The sequence below is a fragment of the Balaenoptera acutorostrata genome, chromosome 2, assembly GCF_949987535.1.
Source record: "Balaenoptera acutorostrata chromosome 2, mBalAcu1.1, whole genome shotgun sequence".
Classification (NCBI taxonomy): domain Eukaryota; kingdom Metazoa; phylum Chordata; class Mammalia; order Artiodactyla; family Balaenopteridae; genus Balaenoptera; species Balaenoptera acutorostrata.
In genome coordinates, this window is record NC_080065.1 from 21,278,779 (window position 1) to 21,299,107 (window position 20,329).

At 34.0% G+C, this 20,329-nt stretch overlaps 1 protein-coding gene across 1 annotated transcript in view; it reads right to left on the reverse strand.

The window, feature by feature from the left end:
• Positions 1 to 828: 828 nt before the first annotated feature.
• The window catches only part of CDH12 (cadherin 12), a 1,005,439-nt gene continuing 985,938 nt past the window's right edge, over positions 829 to 20,329 (reverse strand). The window contains exons 11-14 of the mRNA XM_007188231.2: positions 12,743 to 12,864; positions 9,029 to 9,146; positions 4,903 to 5,154; positions 829 to 1,999 (exon numbers count right to left, since the gene is read on the reverse strand). Coding sequence (XP_007188293.2) covers positions 1,500 to 1,999; positions 4,903 to 5,154; positions 9,029 to 9,146; positions 12,743 to 12,864 — 992 coding nt within the window. The 3' untranslated portion in view covers positions 829 to 1,499. The remainder of the gene's footprint in view (positions 2,000 to 4,902; positions 5,155 to 9,028; positions 9,147 to 12,742; positions 12,865 to 20,329) is intronic.

Consider the following 20,329-nt stretch of genomic DNA (forward strand, 5'->3'; position numbering starts at 1 on the left):
GTTAGTTACCTGTTTTGTTAAATGTATTTCTGGATAGTGTAAAGTTCATTTAAAAGTAATGTAATGAGTGCAGCTTACCTGTCTGCTTATAAAATCTAGTATTTCTAGTATTAGAAATCTCATCAAATTAAAAAGTAAAAGTTTTTACAGAGGAGGTTTATGGTATTGTTTATATTAGAATTACTGTAGATGATGCGTAAAGAAGCCACTCTGAGCTCCAATATAATAACGATATTCACAAAGCTGAAATCCATGTTAATAAAATAAATCAACTCCCAGATTTTGCATTTGTGTTCACTTTAAGAGTTAGTATTTGGTTTGAATTTTCTGAAGTCCCTGATTTTTCATTTGTTTGGTACTGCTTAATAAATATTTTTAGACATGCTATAAATCCATTCTGTATTATTTGATAAATATTTTATTTTCTTTGTTCATGAAAGAGTCACTAGACTGTAAGAAACTCTGAGAAGCTGTATATCAATTTCTCTTCCCCTGTTTAAATCAATGACATTTTTTTTTCCCAAAAAAATGTTTCATGAAAACACAACTTAAATTTTATCTATGACTGAAGACTGCAATGATCTGGTGATTTGTTGAAACCAACCTTCCACCCTTCCACACCCTGGCACAATATTAAAATAAAACTAATATTTATTTTAATGTGGAGTTTCAGCCCTGAGGCCTCTCTTTATAAAGAGGATTTTTTAAAATTTTCTTTTTAAAAATTTTATTTCTTTGGAAAACAATGAATATTTTCATGAACACCTTTAATAGGAACCAATATTAAGATCAAACATTGCTTTTAAAATTTGGGACTTACATATTGAATTTGATATTATCGCATTTATTTCACTTTTCTCAGAGGGTAGGAAAAACAAATGTGTTTTGGCATACAGTTTAAAAAAGAAAAAAAAGAGCATTTTAATTATAAGAAGATGGAGTTCAGAAAGTGTTCTTCTTTTTTCCTTAAAAGGAATGAGAAGTCTGCGTGTTGCTATTGCTCCTTGACATAAAGACAGTGTCTTTGTTTTACGTCCTCTGTGTCTGAATCCCGCAATGCCATCACAGCAGAGTGTACTCTACACGACTTTAAATAATAAGAGTTTCAATAGGCACTTTAGTGGAATTAAGAAAAATCTAACACTCTTCCACCGTGATGCCACATAGCTATCTTCGTTCTAGGTTGTCACGTCAGTAAATTGTATTTAATAGGCCTGAGCTTGTCTCAGTGTGTTTCCAAAATAACAGAACAAAACCAAGCAAGTACACATTTTAGGAATTACCTTGTGTTGGCAGAATAAACCAAAACTGACAATATGATAAATATAGCAACTTGCTAGAAACCAAATAACCAAAGGAATCTTGTCCTAGAAAGCCCGGTATGTGTGTTTGTGTGTGTGTGTGTGTGTGTGTGGTGTGTGTGTAGAAGTGTGATTTCTATTTATGTTCCTTTCTCTTAAATTTCTTTTGTTGGTTGTGTTTTAGCCTTTGCTTCTCCCCTAAGTGACTTTATCAGTGTTATAACTCTCTTCTTCACCAAACATGTCTGCCAAGACTTTAAAGTGAGGTCCCCAGTCTGTTAGATAGGTGTAGTCCTGGTCCGCTTCCATGGTCAGAGACTCTATGGAACTAAGAGAGTCGGCTACTGATCCATCGCCTTCATAGGCATATGTTGCCAATGAATCGTATGGTGGGGCGGTGGGGTCCACATCATTTTCCTGTAGCCTTTGATTAATGAAATCCCTTATGTCTGCGTTATCTTCCACTGGTGGTCTCTGACGAGGCAAACAGAGAGAGTCTGGTTTTATATCCCTGCGAATTTTGTTATCTTCAATCACTTTTGGGTTTCTCAGAGCACCAATGTCGAAAGCCTGGGTGTCCTCCTCCCCACCTCCTTCATCATCATAATGGATAACATTGTCTCTGATGTCTTCTTTAGAGGTCATCAGGGTGTCTTTCTTCTTCTGCCTTCGCAGAGCTACATACAGCACAACTATGGCTAGAACAAGACAAAAATTGCGATATGAGAATATGTCAGCCCATCTCTCCATAAAAAATAAAATTGATCAGGGCTGGCTGAGTGTTTTTAATGGTACCCTATTATTTTCAAAGTAAACATACTGTAATCTATAAGGATCATATCTATGTTGACTTTTTTTCATTGTTTAAATTCAACTTCATTTTGAAATTGTAGCTAATATGAAACCATAGCAAAATTATTCACAAAAATCAAACAATTGTAGCCTTATATTTAACATGCATTGTATTTAAATATCTCAGTGTCATGTAAAAAGTGTGTGTTACAAAATTTAAAAAGAAAGAAAAGAATGGTTGTTCCAATCTTACAGAGAACTGTATAGTATTGAAGTAATAAAACTTGAATATTGTTTGCCCATAGCTAACACTTAGATATTATTCATACCTATATTTCTCAGTTGTTAACATTACTGTATTTATAATGAAATAAACACAAATTACGTGACACTTTTAAATGCAATAAACAAGAAAGAGAGAGAGAGAATATAGAATATAAGGGCCTTAGCTTTTCAAATTATGTCAGCTAAGACCACAAATTATTTAAATTTCTGTGTCCTACCATATTGAGATATTTTCCAAACCAAAAGTCTAGTATTCAGGTTACCTTCTTGAAGCAAGATAATATTTTGAAATAGTTAATTTATAGACCCTCATTATTGAATATCTCTTTGTTCCCCATTAACTCACAGCCATCATTACATCAACAGTGTTTATTTTTTTCTGGGAGTAAATAAGCACAGATTCACACCATGAAGTCAGTGCTCAACTTTGCCCGGCATAATACTCCCCACCTCTCCTCCATAGTGGTGGCAATAGATTGAAAGCCAAAGTGTTTGATTTACCATAACAGAGTCTGGAAGAAAGACTCTTGTCATAGGATTAGAAAGTAGGAGACTGCATGATGATAAAAGCCCATTTATTCCCTCTTCTTCCAAAATTAAGGAGGAAGACAGAGGAGATATAGGTAGAGCTTCTGTACAATGGGCCTTGCAGAGATGTTTAGCACTCTGCACTCCTTCCAGGCTTTAGGCAAATCTCAGAACTAAAAGCACTATTGTTTGTTCACCCAGAGAGTGTGTGAGAGACTGTAAACCTCACAGAGAAACGCTGCATATGTATAAAATGGCTTTAGAGTATCTATGGCTGAGAAAGAGACTAGTTAGATGTGCTTGAGGGTCAAATAGAAGTTCCCAAGCACCACAAGATTCTCATGCTACCTCTCACCCTAAAAAAGACATTAAAATGGCTAAGAATCTACTGGAATATCTAAAGGGGTATGAGATTGGCTAAGGAGATCAAAGAATAGATGGGTTTGTAAGCAGACCCCATGGCAAGACAAAGAGTGTCAACATTCGCAACTGTGTACTAGCAATCCACAATTAGGAGCAGGGTGGACACTTGGTAAATGTTTGGATGAATGAGTGGCAGATGACAGTATGTGATAATGCTAACCTAAGCAACATGAATTGTTACACTGTAAGAGGGCCAAAGAGGACAAAGACCAGCATCCAGAATATGCCAAATCATGCTAGGTGGATACGGAAATACTCTGGGACTCAGACAGCCCCTAAGAGTATGAAAAAGAAACGCTAGTTTCGAAGTTAAACACCTAATTGATCTTGCTCAACTTCAGGTGTGAGAACACTATTTTGCATCTTCCCTTTTAAAGGGGTTTATATCATCAGCACAAACAGATGTCAGATATAATTTATAATTCTAAATTTTAAGGACATAAAGAATACTTTGTTCTACACATCAAGGTTATTTGCGTGGAATTAATATCTGCATCATGCAAATTGGACCAGAACTCTACCCTCCAAACCAAAATGAGCTTCTGACTCAGAGAATGTTCTTCACAAATTAGTATATAATGCCTTGTACCATGCTTTACACCCTAGTAAGTTTTTAAAATTCTATTTTCTATCCTAGAGATAAAGGTAGGTATGTGCATTTGTCAGAATATTTTGGTTAAATAATAAACATGAATATATAAGCTGATCCCACAGTGCCCAACTGTACTTCTGTTGCAATTTTAATTTAAAGGAATGCTTAGAAAAATAGAAAATCTGTCTTTGCTTTTGTGAATCTGGCAGCGAATGAATAAATGAAATACAGTCAGCTGAACAGAGCTGATGGAAGAGGGAAGCCCCTAAAGTAGGTTTTCATTCTCACAGAGATGTTACAGAATACATTTACTTCAATCCTTTCCCTTTGCTGCACTTCTTGATATTTCACTGTGTTCTGTTCTGTTCTAGTGGGAATGGTTAGAGTTTTTGATGTGAGGAGATCTGAGAAAAGTGGAATAAGAATTGTGTCTGGCCAGCACTTTAGACAGAAAAAAAAATTTGGAGGTGCTTTTACCTTCTACTTCTTTCCTGTTCTTTCTCTTTTCTTTATTTCTTTATCAAACTGGTATTTGACAACTACTGTTCATCTAGTATAATTTTAAAGGTTATACAACACTTTATTAGGCAGCAATAATTACTAGGATGTAAAAAATGAATTTAAAACCGTTACTGCAAATGAGATATTTGTCATAGCAAAGTTCATCGCAGCAAGTGCCACAAACTGTTATTACTTGAAAATTCCCTAGGGCTTGAACATACTTTTATATTTTTGATGATGTTATTGATTTATTTCTATTGGTATATTTCTATGTGGAATAAAATAGAAAATTAACACTCATAATATAATTAACTTTAATAATAATTATATAATTCAGTATAGATAGATAGTCATCCTTCTATCCAGATGTAGCATCTCAATGAAGAAAAACTGATTTACATGGTAAAATGAGGAGTGAGATACACAAAGAAGGGAGGGGGAGAGAGAGAGGGAGAATATGTGATTGATATTGAAACCAACCTAAGAGTATAACAATGCACAGTAGGATTGCAATCAAAGCCCCGGTGCTAAGTCCTACAGGAAGAAAAATTGCTTCCACGTTACAAGACAGGATGGTACCATCAGAATCACATCTACAAACTCGAATAGTCATTGTGTTTGTGCTGCTCTGGACAGGATAACTGCTGTCTTCTATTACAACAGGGAGGAAATACAACTCTTGCTGCCTGCGGCTGTATCCATTTCTTCGGGTTTCAATGCCAGCTGTGTTGTCTACAAAACATGACATTTATGATAAGATGGTTACCATGAGCATCACTTCAGATCTTCAAGTTGGTATCTGTTAAACAGTAGGAAGCTCTTCTTGAGTCAGCAAAATACATCCATATTTTAATTCTTTCTTTTATCATTATGAAAGCTGCCAAAATGTAATCAAATGTATTCAAAACAATCCTTAGGAAAAGAAGAAACATTAATCTTGTCTGGTGTACGAATTAAATTTTCTATTCAGAAAGAATAGAAAATTGTTTACAAGACAAGAGTATGTTTTGTTGACAGACTATTTTTTCTGACATCAAAATCTCACAGAGAAAAAATACTTCAGCGGATGTTTTCTTACATGATTAGAAGAGCCAAGATTACAAAGGATGAGTCAGTATAACATCTTACCTAAGAACCTGTTCTTTAAAATTGAAAAATATCAATATAATATTTCAGATAAAGCTTGATTTTTGATTTTTCCCTAATCCATATCTATAATACATATATATGTATATGTGTGAATATATATATATGTTTTTTTCACTTTTGCAAAACATCATAAGAAACATGGAAAGGAAAATAAAATGTGTGAAAAACATCGATTCATTAAAATATTTAAATATCATGAATTATAATAATCATCACTTTAATATAATCACAAAAGTACTTCATTTTAATTTTGATACAATGAATGATACAACATTTACTTGGAATAATCCAAGGCAATAAGAATTTAAAATTTTATATTAGTACAACTAATATTTCTATTGAAAGTGTTATTTTGCATGCACTTGTTCTTTACTTCTTTTATTTCTGTACAGAAAAGTGGAATTTTTGTTTTATTCATAACATTATTTCATTTTTTGATTCTATTGAAGTCACTCCCAGAAACATTTTGCTGTTTTTTAGAAATGTACTAATATTTAGTCCACTGTAGCCATACATGATACCCACTTTGGAATCAGGTAAAATAATTTTAGAAAGATATAGTACTCATTAAAATACAAGTATGTCAGAAAAATGTTACTATATCAGTAATATTCCATTCATTCTATTTGTAGATTCTAATTTCAACAATGAAAAATTAAGCACCTTCTCTATACCCATTTCAGTAGGAAGCACAAAACTGAGAAAAGTTTATGTGATAAGATAGAATTTGGCAGGGGAATATCAATTTGTCATTACACAGAGGATATTTTTAAATTGAGAAACAAAATATAAACCTGCCAAATGTCTATTATAATATTCCCACTAAGAGTCAGTGGTATTAGGCACTTGTGTTGACGGTAGGAATAGAAAAATGGGGACTAGTTGAATCAATATTGAAATCTTCAGCCATTGATGGTTGTATACTTGAGTCTGGGGAAAGGAACAGTCAAGGATTAAAGCCTGAAACCTGGGTGAAAGTGATTAATGGAAATAGGAAGTCAGAGACTCCGGTGTATTTGCATTTAGGGAGCTAAGGGTTTGATATTCTTGAACATGTTATGTCAAAAGGCAGTCTCCCCTTTTTTAAAGATTTATTTTCAACCCAGTATTATTATTGATATGTGACCATATAGAATTCATTATGCTGTCCATGGTGGGAAGAAAAAAGACATATTAAACCTCATTATCACCCGTAAAATGGTTTCCATCGATTGACAGATAAAGAAAATGCGATATATATTGTATATACACACAATGGAATATTATTCAGCCATAAGAAAGAAGGAAACCCTGCCATTTGTGACTACATGGATGAAGCTGGAGGGTATTATGCTAGTGAAATAGACCAGACAAAGACAAATACTGCATGGTAACACTTATATGCGGAATGTAAGAAAAAAAAAAAAAAGCAGAACTCATAGAAATAGAAAGTAGAAAAATGGTTGCCAGGGCCTGGGGGTGGGAGAAATAGGGAGAGGTTGATAAAAGGGTACAAACTATCAGCTATAAGATGAATAAAGTCTGAGGATCTGACATATAGCATGGTGACTGTAATTGATAACACTGCACAGTATAATTGAAATTTGCTAAAAGAATAGAACTTAAATGTTCTCACAAGAAAAAAAAAAGGTGAAAAAAAGTGTCTATCCATTTAAACAAAAAAACTTAAAATTACACTTAAAATATATCAAGATAAAACAGGGGCTATGGTAAATGGCATGAGTGGCAAATACATGTTCAGATCATGACAAAATACTATACTTTGAGGCAAGATGATCTGATTCATATTATTATGATTAATCATATATAGATTCTCCAGCAAAGATAAAATGGTGGAAAATAGTCAATACTTTCGTTCCTGAATGATGTGACCATCTACTTATTTACCCAAGCCAATGATCTAGAAGTCTTATTAGTCTTCTTCTTCATCATATTTACATACGGAATCTAGGAGATCTAGAATGAAGCTCTATGTATTCTATCTCCAACCACTCACCTCTATCCTCACAGCCATTACCTTAATCCATTGGATTATCCTAATCCAAGATTCTCTCATCCATTTTCTACAATAGTGTCAGAAGTAGTCTTGTATCCTTCTATTGTCTTTTCCAAACTGCATCCAGACTGATTTGCTAAAGTGCCAATCTGAATATGTTAAACTCTTGTGTAAACCTTTCAAAGACTTCTCAGGTCATTGGATTTAAGTTATACACTCTTTAAATGACTTGTAGACAGGTTGACCGTATGGTCCAGTTTGACTTGGACAGCCCTATTCTAGGTGTGCTGCTCTAATTAAAATTACAAACACTGTCCACTGCTATTCTCAAACATACTCCAGTTTTCATGATAAAACATGTGGTATCCCTACCTATTAGGCCTTTCATAATTGGGACCTTGTTTCATTCCCAGCCATTCCTCACATTACGTTATTAGATGGCGTAAATCTTATTGAATTTCCTTCTGTGACTCTAATTTCCTTCCCCCAAGTATTTGAAGAAAACTAACTTTAACTTTCTCAAAGCATCCTTTGATTCCTATCAATCATCACCATCATTATATCATCCATCTTATCACTTGTTCATTTGTTCCATAAGCATAGAATCTAGCAAGAATTAGCTTTTTTCTACCCAATATTATGAACTCAGGAGTTTTTATACCCTATATTATGTCTACAGAAACTTAGAAGAGATAAAATATCCAAAGTCACAGAACAAATAAAGTCAGAGCAACTGATCAGTACTTAGCCTTATTATATCTAATCCAGTGTCCTTTATATTTTTGTAGATTGTAGTAGCAGCAGATGTGATAATATTAGTATTAGTGATAGTGATGGTAGTAGCAGTGGTGGTAGAAATGTAAGTGTAGTTATGATGGCAGAGGTGGTAGCTAAAATTACCTTAAAGGTAATAGGTTTTAGGCATTGTGTTAAAGGATTTGCATACACTATTTTATTTAATAAATAAACCATGAGGTTAATTTATTTTAACTCTGAGGTTGAAATTCTTTAGTATAATTTAATATATCGATAATCTGCCATTAGGTAGTAATGCAGTGGGAGTGAAAACCTATATCATTCTCATTACAAAGCCTGTATTCTTGACCTGCACCATACCATGTGTTATTCAAAAAAACAGTTACTTGTATGTACAAGCAGTGCATGTAGAACAAATGATATATTTAAAACATGAAAAGTATTCAATTTCCCAGATAGCCTATTGTTTGTTTGACTCATTAAGGGAATGTCCACATTATAAATGGAAGTAATTTGCCTCATTAGATATAGTCTATATAGGTTAACATTTAGCTTACTGCTAGCCATAAAATTTTGTATTTCTTATATATGGATTTCTATATTTTTATGTGCTTGAATGCTTTTAGGAAGAGCATGGATTTCTACATTTGTGTCCTTTTACAAAGTTGCATGATAAAAGGTAAATTTTTATGTGGTTAAACTTACTTCTGAAGTCCCGAACTGTAAAATTTGGTTTGATGGCAGCTTCAGGTGATAATTTAAAGGAGAATTGCTGCCCAGCAGGTGAAAGATCTCGGTCTGCAGCGCTGACTATCTGAATTATCTGAAACAAAGTTGAGATGAGACTTGAAATCAGTCATCCGTTTCAAAGGGAACTCTACACACCAGGCTAATAAGTTTTTTTAATGAAACATGCAAGTAAACAGAAATGACATTTTTCGAATTCATATCAGTAGGCCAATTATTTACAAATATTTTTATAAACAAATAGCTAAATATTTACAGTTAATAATGGCAGGTACAAGTATAGGGTATGGGCTACTTCCAAATCGATATCTACATAACTAAAAAGGTTAATGACATTGAAAATTCTCGCTAATAAGCAAAATAAAATTAAAATGTACTTGCTTGCATTTTAAATTACATGAAATAAATGCTTTCTAACCTAATTATTTAAAAGTCCTTGCAAAGCAAAATTTTAGTATCTTTATGTTTGTGAGAATGAGCTTTATTTTCATAACTAAGTAAAATGATGAGAAAGAGATACACAGGATGTAGATCTGTTTTTGTTGTTATGTTTCTTTTCCCCCAGTGGATAAGATACAAATTGTGTTTTCATAGAATATTTTTTTCTTAAGAAGTAAGTATGACCAATCTTGTTTCAAAATTTTTCCTAAATTGTTCCCATAAGTGTGTAATCTAAGTAGTTAAAATTCTGATACTTCAATGAGATGCCCTGAAGAATTTGGAGGTTAACTTCCAAGAGCCAAACTATGAAACTGATAATTCACTATATACGTAAGCAAATCAGAATAGCTTTGAGATATTTATTAACATATCCAGTGGTTTTGCATCAGGAAGAATTTCAGGAAGTGTGTCCAAAGAGGATAAAAGCAGTGTGCTGCTCAGGTGACCACACTCTTAGACTAAGTTTGAATGTGCCAGAGGAAGACCTTAGATTTCAAGTATGACATCCTGCTCCCAGTGGGCAAAGCCTGCATCCTGTGCTCTTAGATTGATGCCATTAAACATGTCAGTTATTTATCCCATTTTGTTTTTATTCCATGGTTGAAACCCAGTCTTATGACTATGATCTACCTTCCCATATAGCTGTGTGTGCTCGTAGGCACACACAGAAACACACAGGAACTCACAAATGTATACACTGGGGCTTCTAGTGTCTAGTGCAGTACTAGTACTTTGTATTTTGACAATGGGTCCTCTAATGAGAAATTCAGTTCCCTATTTTAGTGTAAATCAGTCACACAGGATCTATTTAGCCCTTAGAATTGTCATGGATTCAACACCGAAGGCTAAATATGGCAATTTAGTCAAATAATTACCATACAGACCCTGTAAAACTTCAACTTTCCTTCACATGTGCTCAGATTACTATATCTCACCCATAAAATTTCTTTAAATTATGTGGGGATTAATTTGTGAAGTTCTGTTTTGTTTTGCCTTTGCTATCAACTAGCACAATTATTTACTAAATTAACATCAAAACTTATCAAGAACATAACTTTACAATGGAGAAACATCCTTTAAAACAGCATACGGAGATGAAATTTTTGGTATAAACTGGTACTTATCTGTAATTGACACTTGAGAGTTATTGCCCTAAGTAAAACAACTCCCTTACTTCATTGGTTCATCATGTAAATCACTATTGATTTATATAGCATCATCTTTCTTTTCTCTTACTTCTTTTGAATATAGATAGACACATAGATACATAGCTAATAAGGCATACGTACATATATACATGCATGCATATTCAATTATAGTCCAGAAGAGGTAAATAGTTCCTATGCATAGTTTCTAGACAAGGGTCAGGATGGCTGGGGTCAAAAGCAGAAAATGCTCATATACTACATTTCAGACATTTCAGGGTTATGTTTTGTATGGAAATGTGGCCCAATAGGACACAGAATACCCCACAGGTATTTATTAGAAAAAAAGAGCTTCCAATGTCCACACAGATTCCTTACCACTTTGTCTAAATATAAGAAAATCAAGTTATCTCTAATAACTTCTACTATTCCCAACTTTTTAAACTCTTTAATTTACTGGAAAAACATAGAAGCATTAAATAGAGTTCTATTTCCAAAAGGCTTTCACTTAGTGCATTACAAAATTCTGATTGCTGTGAAATAATTAATGTTCCTAAATTACCTAAAAATAAAGGATTGGATTTTTGGGGTGGCAGTAGAAGGCTCTGAAAAGTGGAGAATAGCTAAGTTGTAGAATTTTGGTAAACCTCTTATAACTCTGCAAACAACCAATTCAGGTTATTTATTTATGTAGACATTTATGCAGCATCTACTATTTCAGACAATAAATCAGGCACTAGGTTCACCCCATGTAAATTTTGGATGCATTTAAAGTGATAAAGTATTAAAACTTTAAAAAAATTTATTTCTGTGTCTATTCAAAATTAACGATCCAAATTTATCACTTGGGAAAATATGACTAAGTCATACTGTAATAAAGTTAATACTTTCCCCAAATTATCAAAAGCAGTAATAAAGCAGCACGGTCCACTAGAAGTTCCTGTACTGATGGAAATACTGTAGATCTAAACTAATAAAAATGGTAGCCACTCATCTCATACAGCTACTGAGCACTTGAAATGGGGCATGTGTGAATGAGAACATTTACTTTAACTTGTATTTAATATTAATTTAAAACCTATAAGGCTAGTGAACATCACAGGATTAGAACTATGGGACAAATATTCTATGAAGCAGTAGAAAACATTCAAATTGAAACAAATACTAGGTATTAAAAAAGGACCTTTTTCAATAAAGATACCATTTTAAATATTGAGATATTTCTTCAAGTAAGAATTAAAACTTCAAATTTACTTAAATGAGTAGTTATGCTATTTAAAGGTAATTGAAATAGACAGCAAAGCAAAGCATACTGATGTATTTTTCTTTTGGAACCCAGGTATACAATTTTGGATTAATTATATTCTTGTTTCATATCACACTCTTACCATTTGCTCATGACTGGTTCCTATTATATTATATTATGTTATATTACATTATATTATATCATATCATATTATATGTTCACTCATTCATTTATAATAGTGTAGAAAAAAGCTAGCTACCCACCATGGTCCACATAAACTCTAGGATTTTGACAACTTTGATCAACTATATGGTCCTTCCTCATATCCTCTCCCCACCAGAACCTCCCTCCAGAGCAATACGTAATAAGAAAATGTAATTCAGATATCTTGAATAACCCAGATGCTCTACTCAAGGCCACCAGAGAAAGCTTTCCATTTTTCAAGGGCTTAAGAATTGTTATGCACCCTTTCATAAAAGCATGTGAGCAAAGCAAGAAATACTATAGAAGAACGTAGTCTAAAGTTGCTTGCTTCCTGGATTTAGAGTCACAAGTTCTTTAGAAATTCCACAGTATACAAATGGAAAACAGCAGAATCTGCAATCCTAGAACTTTTAGTTATACAAAGAATATTCACTAGGCCATCATCACTTTATCCCCTGTGGTATTAACTCCACATCCAAAACATACCATTAATTCAAAAGAATTTACTATCTTTTATGGTTTCTTTTATGAAGACATAAGATCCATGTGTGTATATTCATGCAAGGTCATATAACCTAAAACACATGCATATAGTGGGTGTTTATACACTCTTAATTAACAATATTGATAAGATACCTGTCCTGGTTTGGCATTTTCACACACAGCTGTCTCATACGGCACAGATATTTCGGGAGGAAATTCATTGACATCTAGAACATTAATTAATATGTTGACTCTGCTGGTTAATAATGGGTTACCTGTTAAAAATATAAAAGGAGAAAAGATGATTACAAAATCTGATCAGTTATTGCTCTTATAGTAAATAGCATTAACATTTTAAAAAATCAACATTCATATGGAATCCAAAGGACCTTTCCTTTATGGGAAGCTGAGGCATTGTGCCAAATATAAATGATAAAAAGATGGATTTATATGCAGACACTGCTATATTTAAAACAGATAACCAACAAGGACCTACTGTATAGCACAGGGACCTCTGCTCAATATTCTGTAATAATCTAAATGGTAAAAAAATTTGAAAAAGAATAGATACATGTATATGTATAACTGAATCACTTTGCTGTACACCTGAAACTAACACAACATTGTTAATCAAATATACTCCAGTAAAAACATTTTTTTTTTTAATTATAATAAAAAGAGATGAATACTGGTGCTATCAATGTCACGCTGTCAGAGCACCAGCAGTGCACTATACCAGTATTTATCCCTGAAAATCAACACCAAAGTTAAGGTCAAACATTTAGCTGGTATTTCATCACAAGTGTAGCCATCATACCAGGGTTAGTTCACAGGATCAATCTTCACTAATAGTGATATTTTTCACTGGATAAAACATATGTTTTTCTATGTTGTGTCTATAACTTTATTGGGTAGTATCATCTACATATTTAAATAACTCTCTCAAAATGATTCCTCCAAAAAAGGATGATAAACTCCAAGAATGAAGGAGAGATTGCTTTGCATAGACGAAAATTAAAATAAATTTAAGGAAGTAGAAGTAAGAGATAGATTGTGGAAAACTACGATGCACCCTGAAATTACTTGCTGGTGATAAGAAAGGAAAGAATAAACAGGGTTTAGTTTGAAAAGTTATCTCTGCCAAAATTCCATCACAATTTTTAGCCCCAGCCTGTGATAGATTACCGGCCTCTCTGTCATTTGCTGAAGAAAACCAGAAATAATTAGACTAATAAGGCATAACATAATGCACATCTTTCAACTTATTTATTTTACCTAATGAAGTTTTACAGATGGATAAAGTGCCCCAAATTGTCGAAGGATCTTGCCCAGAGTCATACATCTAGAGGGACGGGGAGTTAATATTTAAACCCAGGACTATGGAAATCCAAATATTATGTTCATTCCACCAGACCTTTTTAAATGATTGGTTATTGTGTTAGATTCTTCATCTGCAGTGCCACTGAAGATTCATAATGTTAGTATTCTCATAGATCTCTATCTGGATGCTTGTAAAGAATACATACAAATCTCACCACATGACTGATTCTGACAAGCCAACAATATTCTGCTGTGCTAAAATTTATCTAAAAAAATAAAAAGCACCGTCAGCCGTAGCTTAAGAAATGTTCACATATTCATATATGACACAGTGAAATCCAACATTGTGTACCAGTACAGGCACAGATAACATAAAGGGAAGAGAAATGGTATATTTTGTAATATGGGTTGTGTTTATAGAAGGTGTATTGGTCATCTTGGAGAAGGATGCAAAAAATATCTATTTATTCAAAAATTAATATTGGTTACATGGCATTATCTTATCTGGTAGAAAAGGTTTGGTTCAGTTTTCACAAGTTATTTAATCTTTCTTCAACTCGTGGTATTAATAGGTGCTAATTCATAAGTTTTTAAGTTTGTTGTATTAAATGAGTGTTCTACAGAATGTTAGATTAGTTTTGGTAAATTATCATTATTCTTATCACCAACTGTAATTTGTGGAGATGATCTAGCTCATCTTCTGTTATTGATATTAAGTATTCATATATCATGAAATACAGATAAAATCAACAGTTTGGTTAAATTAGGTTCACTTTCCTAAACAAACTGTAAATTATCAAAAACTACAGCAAAATCAATGCCTAATACTTCATAATACTTATAATGTACCCATATTCTAAGACACATTTCACAAGTAAGCTCATTTAGGTTTCACAGGCAACTCTAATATAGAGACCATTATTATCCCTTATTGTATATTGGACTCTGAAGAACAGAGGGGGAATGTAACTCTTCCAAAAATTCCAAGTTAAAAGTGGTAAGATGGGTTTTGAATCCAAGTGTTCTAGTTTCAAGTCCATGCTCTTAAACTCTATTATATATTAACCTATTCAACTTCTGTACAATGTACAAATCAGCCACTACTTCCTATTTTACTTGGTACATAATTTACAAGTCCCAAGGACATATGAAGAAAAAAGTGGGTTTTTTTCCCCTCTGGATTATAGTTTTATTTTAAGTTAGTGTGAGGATGGGGCAAAACTTCTCTCACAATTATGTTTATAGTACAGATTTAATTTTATAATGTATAAATAAGTTATTAATTCAAGCTTATTTTTACCCATGAAAAATTCCCTTTTGGTAGTTTTAAATATAAATCTGCAATATAGATTTGAACATCTGTCCCAATGAGTACTATGGCTCAAAATATGATCAGTATTGTAACATCTTATTATTAAAAGTGTTTCTCAAAGGTGTGCTTTTGGTATTTTAGCTAAGACAAATATTTTGTTGTGTGAGATTTTCCTATGCACTGTAGGATTTGTAGAAATACTGAATTTTAAATGTCACTAGTCATCACTGTGTAAATTACAAAATAAATGCCCAAACAAGAATAGAGGAAAAACTATAATAACAACAAAGACAAGTATTCATACTGTCAAAAATGAGTGATGGGTTTATGGGTTTCATTATATAATTCTCTCTTCTACTGCATATTTGTAAAACTTTTTATTGTTAAATGTTTAAAAATGTCACCTTATATTTGTAAATCTGTCTGGGTACATAGTAACATTTCTGTTTGAGAACTACTATACTCAAGTAAGAATTGATCTTTTCCCAAAGTAATATATTTATTAAAGTAATATATATATATGTTTTCATTTATAATTCATTAAATGATGTGAAAAAGGAATGACTTATTTCCTTTCTGACTCATCTAATCTTTGAAACAGCAATGATGAAATTTGTTTAAACTTGATTTGGCATGAGCATTATTATCCGAATCTTTGCCAAATTAGAAACTAGTTATCATTGAATACTTAGAAAGTAAATTCAATTACGAACTTTGTAAATATTAAATAACTAAAATCTTACACAATTAATTGCTGTGTTCTTAGTAGTCAAGCCATTTAAACTCCAATTATCACTGACCCATGTTGCTTATATTGCATAACTAGCTTATTAATAGTTTTGGGCTCAGATAAAATAATCGATAACTAATTCTATTTTTGCCCCTCATGGCTTCAAGAATGTTTTGTTAGATCTTCTTTCTTTATCCTTGGTGATATCTCAATCAAATCCCATAACTTTTTGAGTCAATTTGAGTTAGAACTGCCTTATTAGTAGTATTTTAAAGTATGGCTTAAACTAAGAAAATAAAAAAGATTAAGGCGAAATTATGAAAATCAATAATAAAGGAGCAGTGAAATACCATAAGTGAAATACATATTATAAAATAATATTATAAATTTATGTCAAAAATTTAGTTAACATAGATGAACTGGACAGATTCCTAGGAAGACATAAATTGTCATAACTGACCCCAAAATTAAAGAGAAAATCTTAATAGACCTAAAACAAGTGGAAAAAATTAAGCTGTAATTAAAAATCTCCCCATCAAGAAAAAGTCATGCCCTCATGGCTTCACTGAGAAAGTCTATCAACTACTTATAGACCATATAATATCAATTCTTTGCAAACCCTTTCAGAAAATAGAGAAAATAGAGGAGAAAACACCAGCTTATTCCTTGTTTCTTAATACCAAAAGTCAATTTAAAACATCAGAAAAAAACCAAAGCATGGACTAATATCACTCATGAACATAGGTACATAAATTCCTTAACAAAATATTAGCAAGTTGATGCCAGAAGCTTATTAGAAAACTAATGTATAATGACCAAATAGCATTTATCCTATGGATGAAAGGTTAGTTTAACATCTAATAATAGTCAATGTGATATATCATATTAACAGAAGAAAGAACAAAAAAATCACATAGCCATCTCAATAGACTCACCATTAGCATTTGACAAAAATTATCCATTCATGATTTTATTAAAAATTCTCAACAAATAATGAATAGAAGGCAACATCTGCAACCTGACATAGTCCATCTATAAGAAAACCATAGCCAGTATCATACTCAATGGTGAAAGACTAAATATTTTCTCTTTATTATTGAGCGCTTGGCAAGAATGTCTGCTCTGACCACATATTGACCATTGCACTTAAGGGTTTATCCAGTGCAAACAAATAAAAATAAAAATTTAAAAAGTATTCAGATGGAAAAGAAAACATATTTTTATCAAAAAATGACAAGACCCTGTAGGTAGGAAATCCTAAAGAATCCACAAAACACTTATAGATCAAATCAAGTATGTTAAGGCTGTGGGATAAGAGAGCAATATAAAAAATGGCCATTTTATACCTAATATACTAGCAAAGAAGAAACTGACATAGAACTGGGAAAAATTCAATTCACAATAGAATCAAAGATAATAAAATATTTAGGAATAAATTTAGCAAAATAAAGGTAGGACTTATACACTGAAATTCACAAATCATAGCTGAGAGAAATAAAATGGATTGCTGATGGAAAGGATCACTGTCAGAAATACAAAGTTGCATAGTCATTTTGGAAAATACATTGGAATTTTCTTTAAACCTTAAACGTGAACTTATAAGCCAACAACTCCACTCCTAGGTCTCTCCCCAAGAGAATGAAGTGAATGTCCACAACAAGCCTGTCTGCATATGTGCATGGAAATATTATGCGTATAGTCCCAAACTGGGAACAATTCAAATGTCTATCTTTTGGTGAATAGATAAACCGTGGCATATCCATACAATAAAATTCTTCAACAATGAAAAGGAACAAAACAGTGATACGTGCTACAACAACATGACTGAACCTCAGTTATATTATGCTTCATTGATAAGAAAAGAAGACTGGCATCACTCCTTACTTGGAGTTTAATTAGCTGCAGAAAGCAAAAAGTTTCAGTGCCTTTGGGTTTCTGAAGTACAAGAGCTTTCCGAAGATTCCAGCCCCCAGCTGTCAAGTCTTCCAGACTTCCTGGAGCAGATATTAAGATGAATCCTTTTAGGATTCCTGACCCAGGGCTTCCCTGGTGGCGCAGTAGTTAAGAATCCGCCTGCCAACGCAGGGGACATGGGTTCCAGACTGGGTCCGGGAAGATCTCACATGCTGCGGAGCAACTAAGCCTGTGAGCCGCAACTACTGAGCCTGCGCTCTATAGCCCGCAAGCCAAAACTACTGAGCCTGTGTGCCACAACTACTGAAGCCCGCGTGCCCTAGAGCCCGTGCTCCGCAACAAGAGAAGCCACTACAATGAGAAGCCTGTGCACCGCAACGAAGGGTAGCCCCCGCTCGCCACAACTAGAGAAATCCCACGCGCAGCAACAAAGACCCAACGCAGCCAGAAATAAATAAAAATAAAATAAATAAATTTATTAAAAAAGAAAAAAAGAATTCCTGACCCAAAGAAACTCCATTGTAATTTGTAATGCAGCAATAGATAACTAATCCCTGGTAATAAGAAATATTAAAATGTATATTAAAAGGAAAGAAGGATTCCAACCATGGGGCTGCGGCTGCGATGGGCTCCGCGGGGCACGTCGGCCGTTGTGCCGGGAACAGCATTCATTGCCAGGGGCCACGCAGGAACTTTGCCCCAGGGGCCTGTTGCTGGGGGTGGAGCTCCCACTTGCTTCCAGGTCTGCACTTCCAGCAAGGCTTCTACTTCCAAGGAGGCTGATGCAGCTAACAGCTCCCACAGTCCCCAGGCCTCCTGGAATGGCGTCACCGCCCTTTGGAACCACATGTCACCCTGTCCTGACTCGCAGGGCCTCTGACACCACCTACCTGCCTTCTGTGGCTGTGGGTTGGGACTGGGTTGGGGTCTTCTGGCACACGGAGCCTGGCCTGGGGGGACTGACTAGCAAGTCCAAGGAGGTTGCTGGCAGTTTCTGGAAGTCCCTTTCCCCATCATCGGCAGATGGAGATCACAGCTACTCCCAGGAGTCTCAGCCCAAGTCAGTCCCTGCCTGGGAGCTCCTGACCCCACTTCAAAGCCTGGACCTTGAGAGGGAGCAGGAGAGCCGGGGCGTTGCCGGTGGCATCTGCACGGACAAGGTGCGGTCAAGACAGAGGCCGCGTGGGTCTTCGACATCCTGCTCCCCTGCACGCAGGCCCACTGCCTGGGGTGCTGGTGCCTTAGCAGAAGGGCTGACAGCTCTTCCCTCTGGACTTCATTAAGCCTGTTCCAGCGTCCAGTCCATTCCAGCTACATCATACCCCACATATACCGGGTGAGCACAGGGGCTGAGAAGAGGCAACTTACCAGGAACTCCAAGGCCCAAATCAGCAGGATGGGATGCTTATCAAGCTACTCACAATTTATTCATTAACTATGTACATATCTATGTGTTCCAGAGAGTATAATAAACCATAGGCATCAAAGAGGTATAAGATAAAGTCCCTGATACTAAGAAGTTCACACCTGAGAGGATCCCTATACAAATAGATGAAATACAATACAGTCCATGATGTCAATAAAATAACATTTTCAATGTAAAAATATTTCTTCTTTTTGAATTCCAATTTTGATATGTGATACTAAAATTTTCTGTACATATCTAAAATATAATTTTTATCCAAATTTCAACCATTAGGTGAGAAGCTCATCAAGTGGTTTTAATTTCTGGAGAAAAATCAGATACTAATTAAGGAACAAAAAAAAAAGCCTGACATTGTTTTCTATGTGATTTTGATAGAGCAATTTTACTGGTTTATACTACTCCTAAATAGTTTGATTATGATAGTGTACCCATAAGCAGTTGAAAGTTTAAAATAAAATATAAACTATAACAACAAACTTGGATTCTATTATATTTACACATCATACAATAGTGAGAAAAATGGTATCATTTCTAAATTAAGCCCATGAGTATAGTGGTGTTAACGATTATTATTTCCATGTATACAACACATTGAAGGCTTTATGAAATGGTTGAATATTTATAAGTTATTCTTTCTTCAAAGTATGTATTACTTTTCTGTATTACAAGTACTAGTAAAATGTTGCCAATACTAGTATAAATCAAAGTTACCTTTCTTTGAGAATACAAAATATTGATAGTTTCATATAGCTATTCAGGGAAAAAAAAGGGAAATATTAAATGGTAGATAAACTACCTAGCCTCATACATGCAAAGTAACGTATTCATGAAGTGTAAGAGAAAGGCAATTATTTGAGAAAAAATAGGAAAAAATAATGGCTTCAATCCAGAATTGAAACCAAAGGTTTTATTTAGTCCTCAGAAGTCAACTACACTCTCTGGGTGTGTACATGTCTTCATAGTAACATTAAGCTGTTTTATTTCCACAAATCCATGCTAATATTTAGAGAATTTAGCACACTGGTTCCAACATCAGTA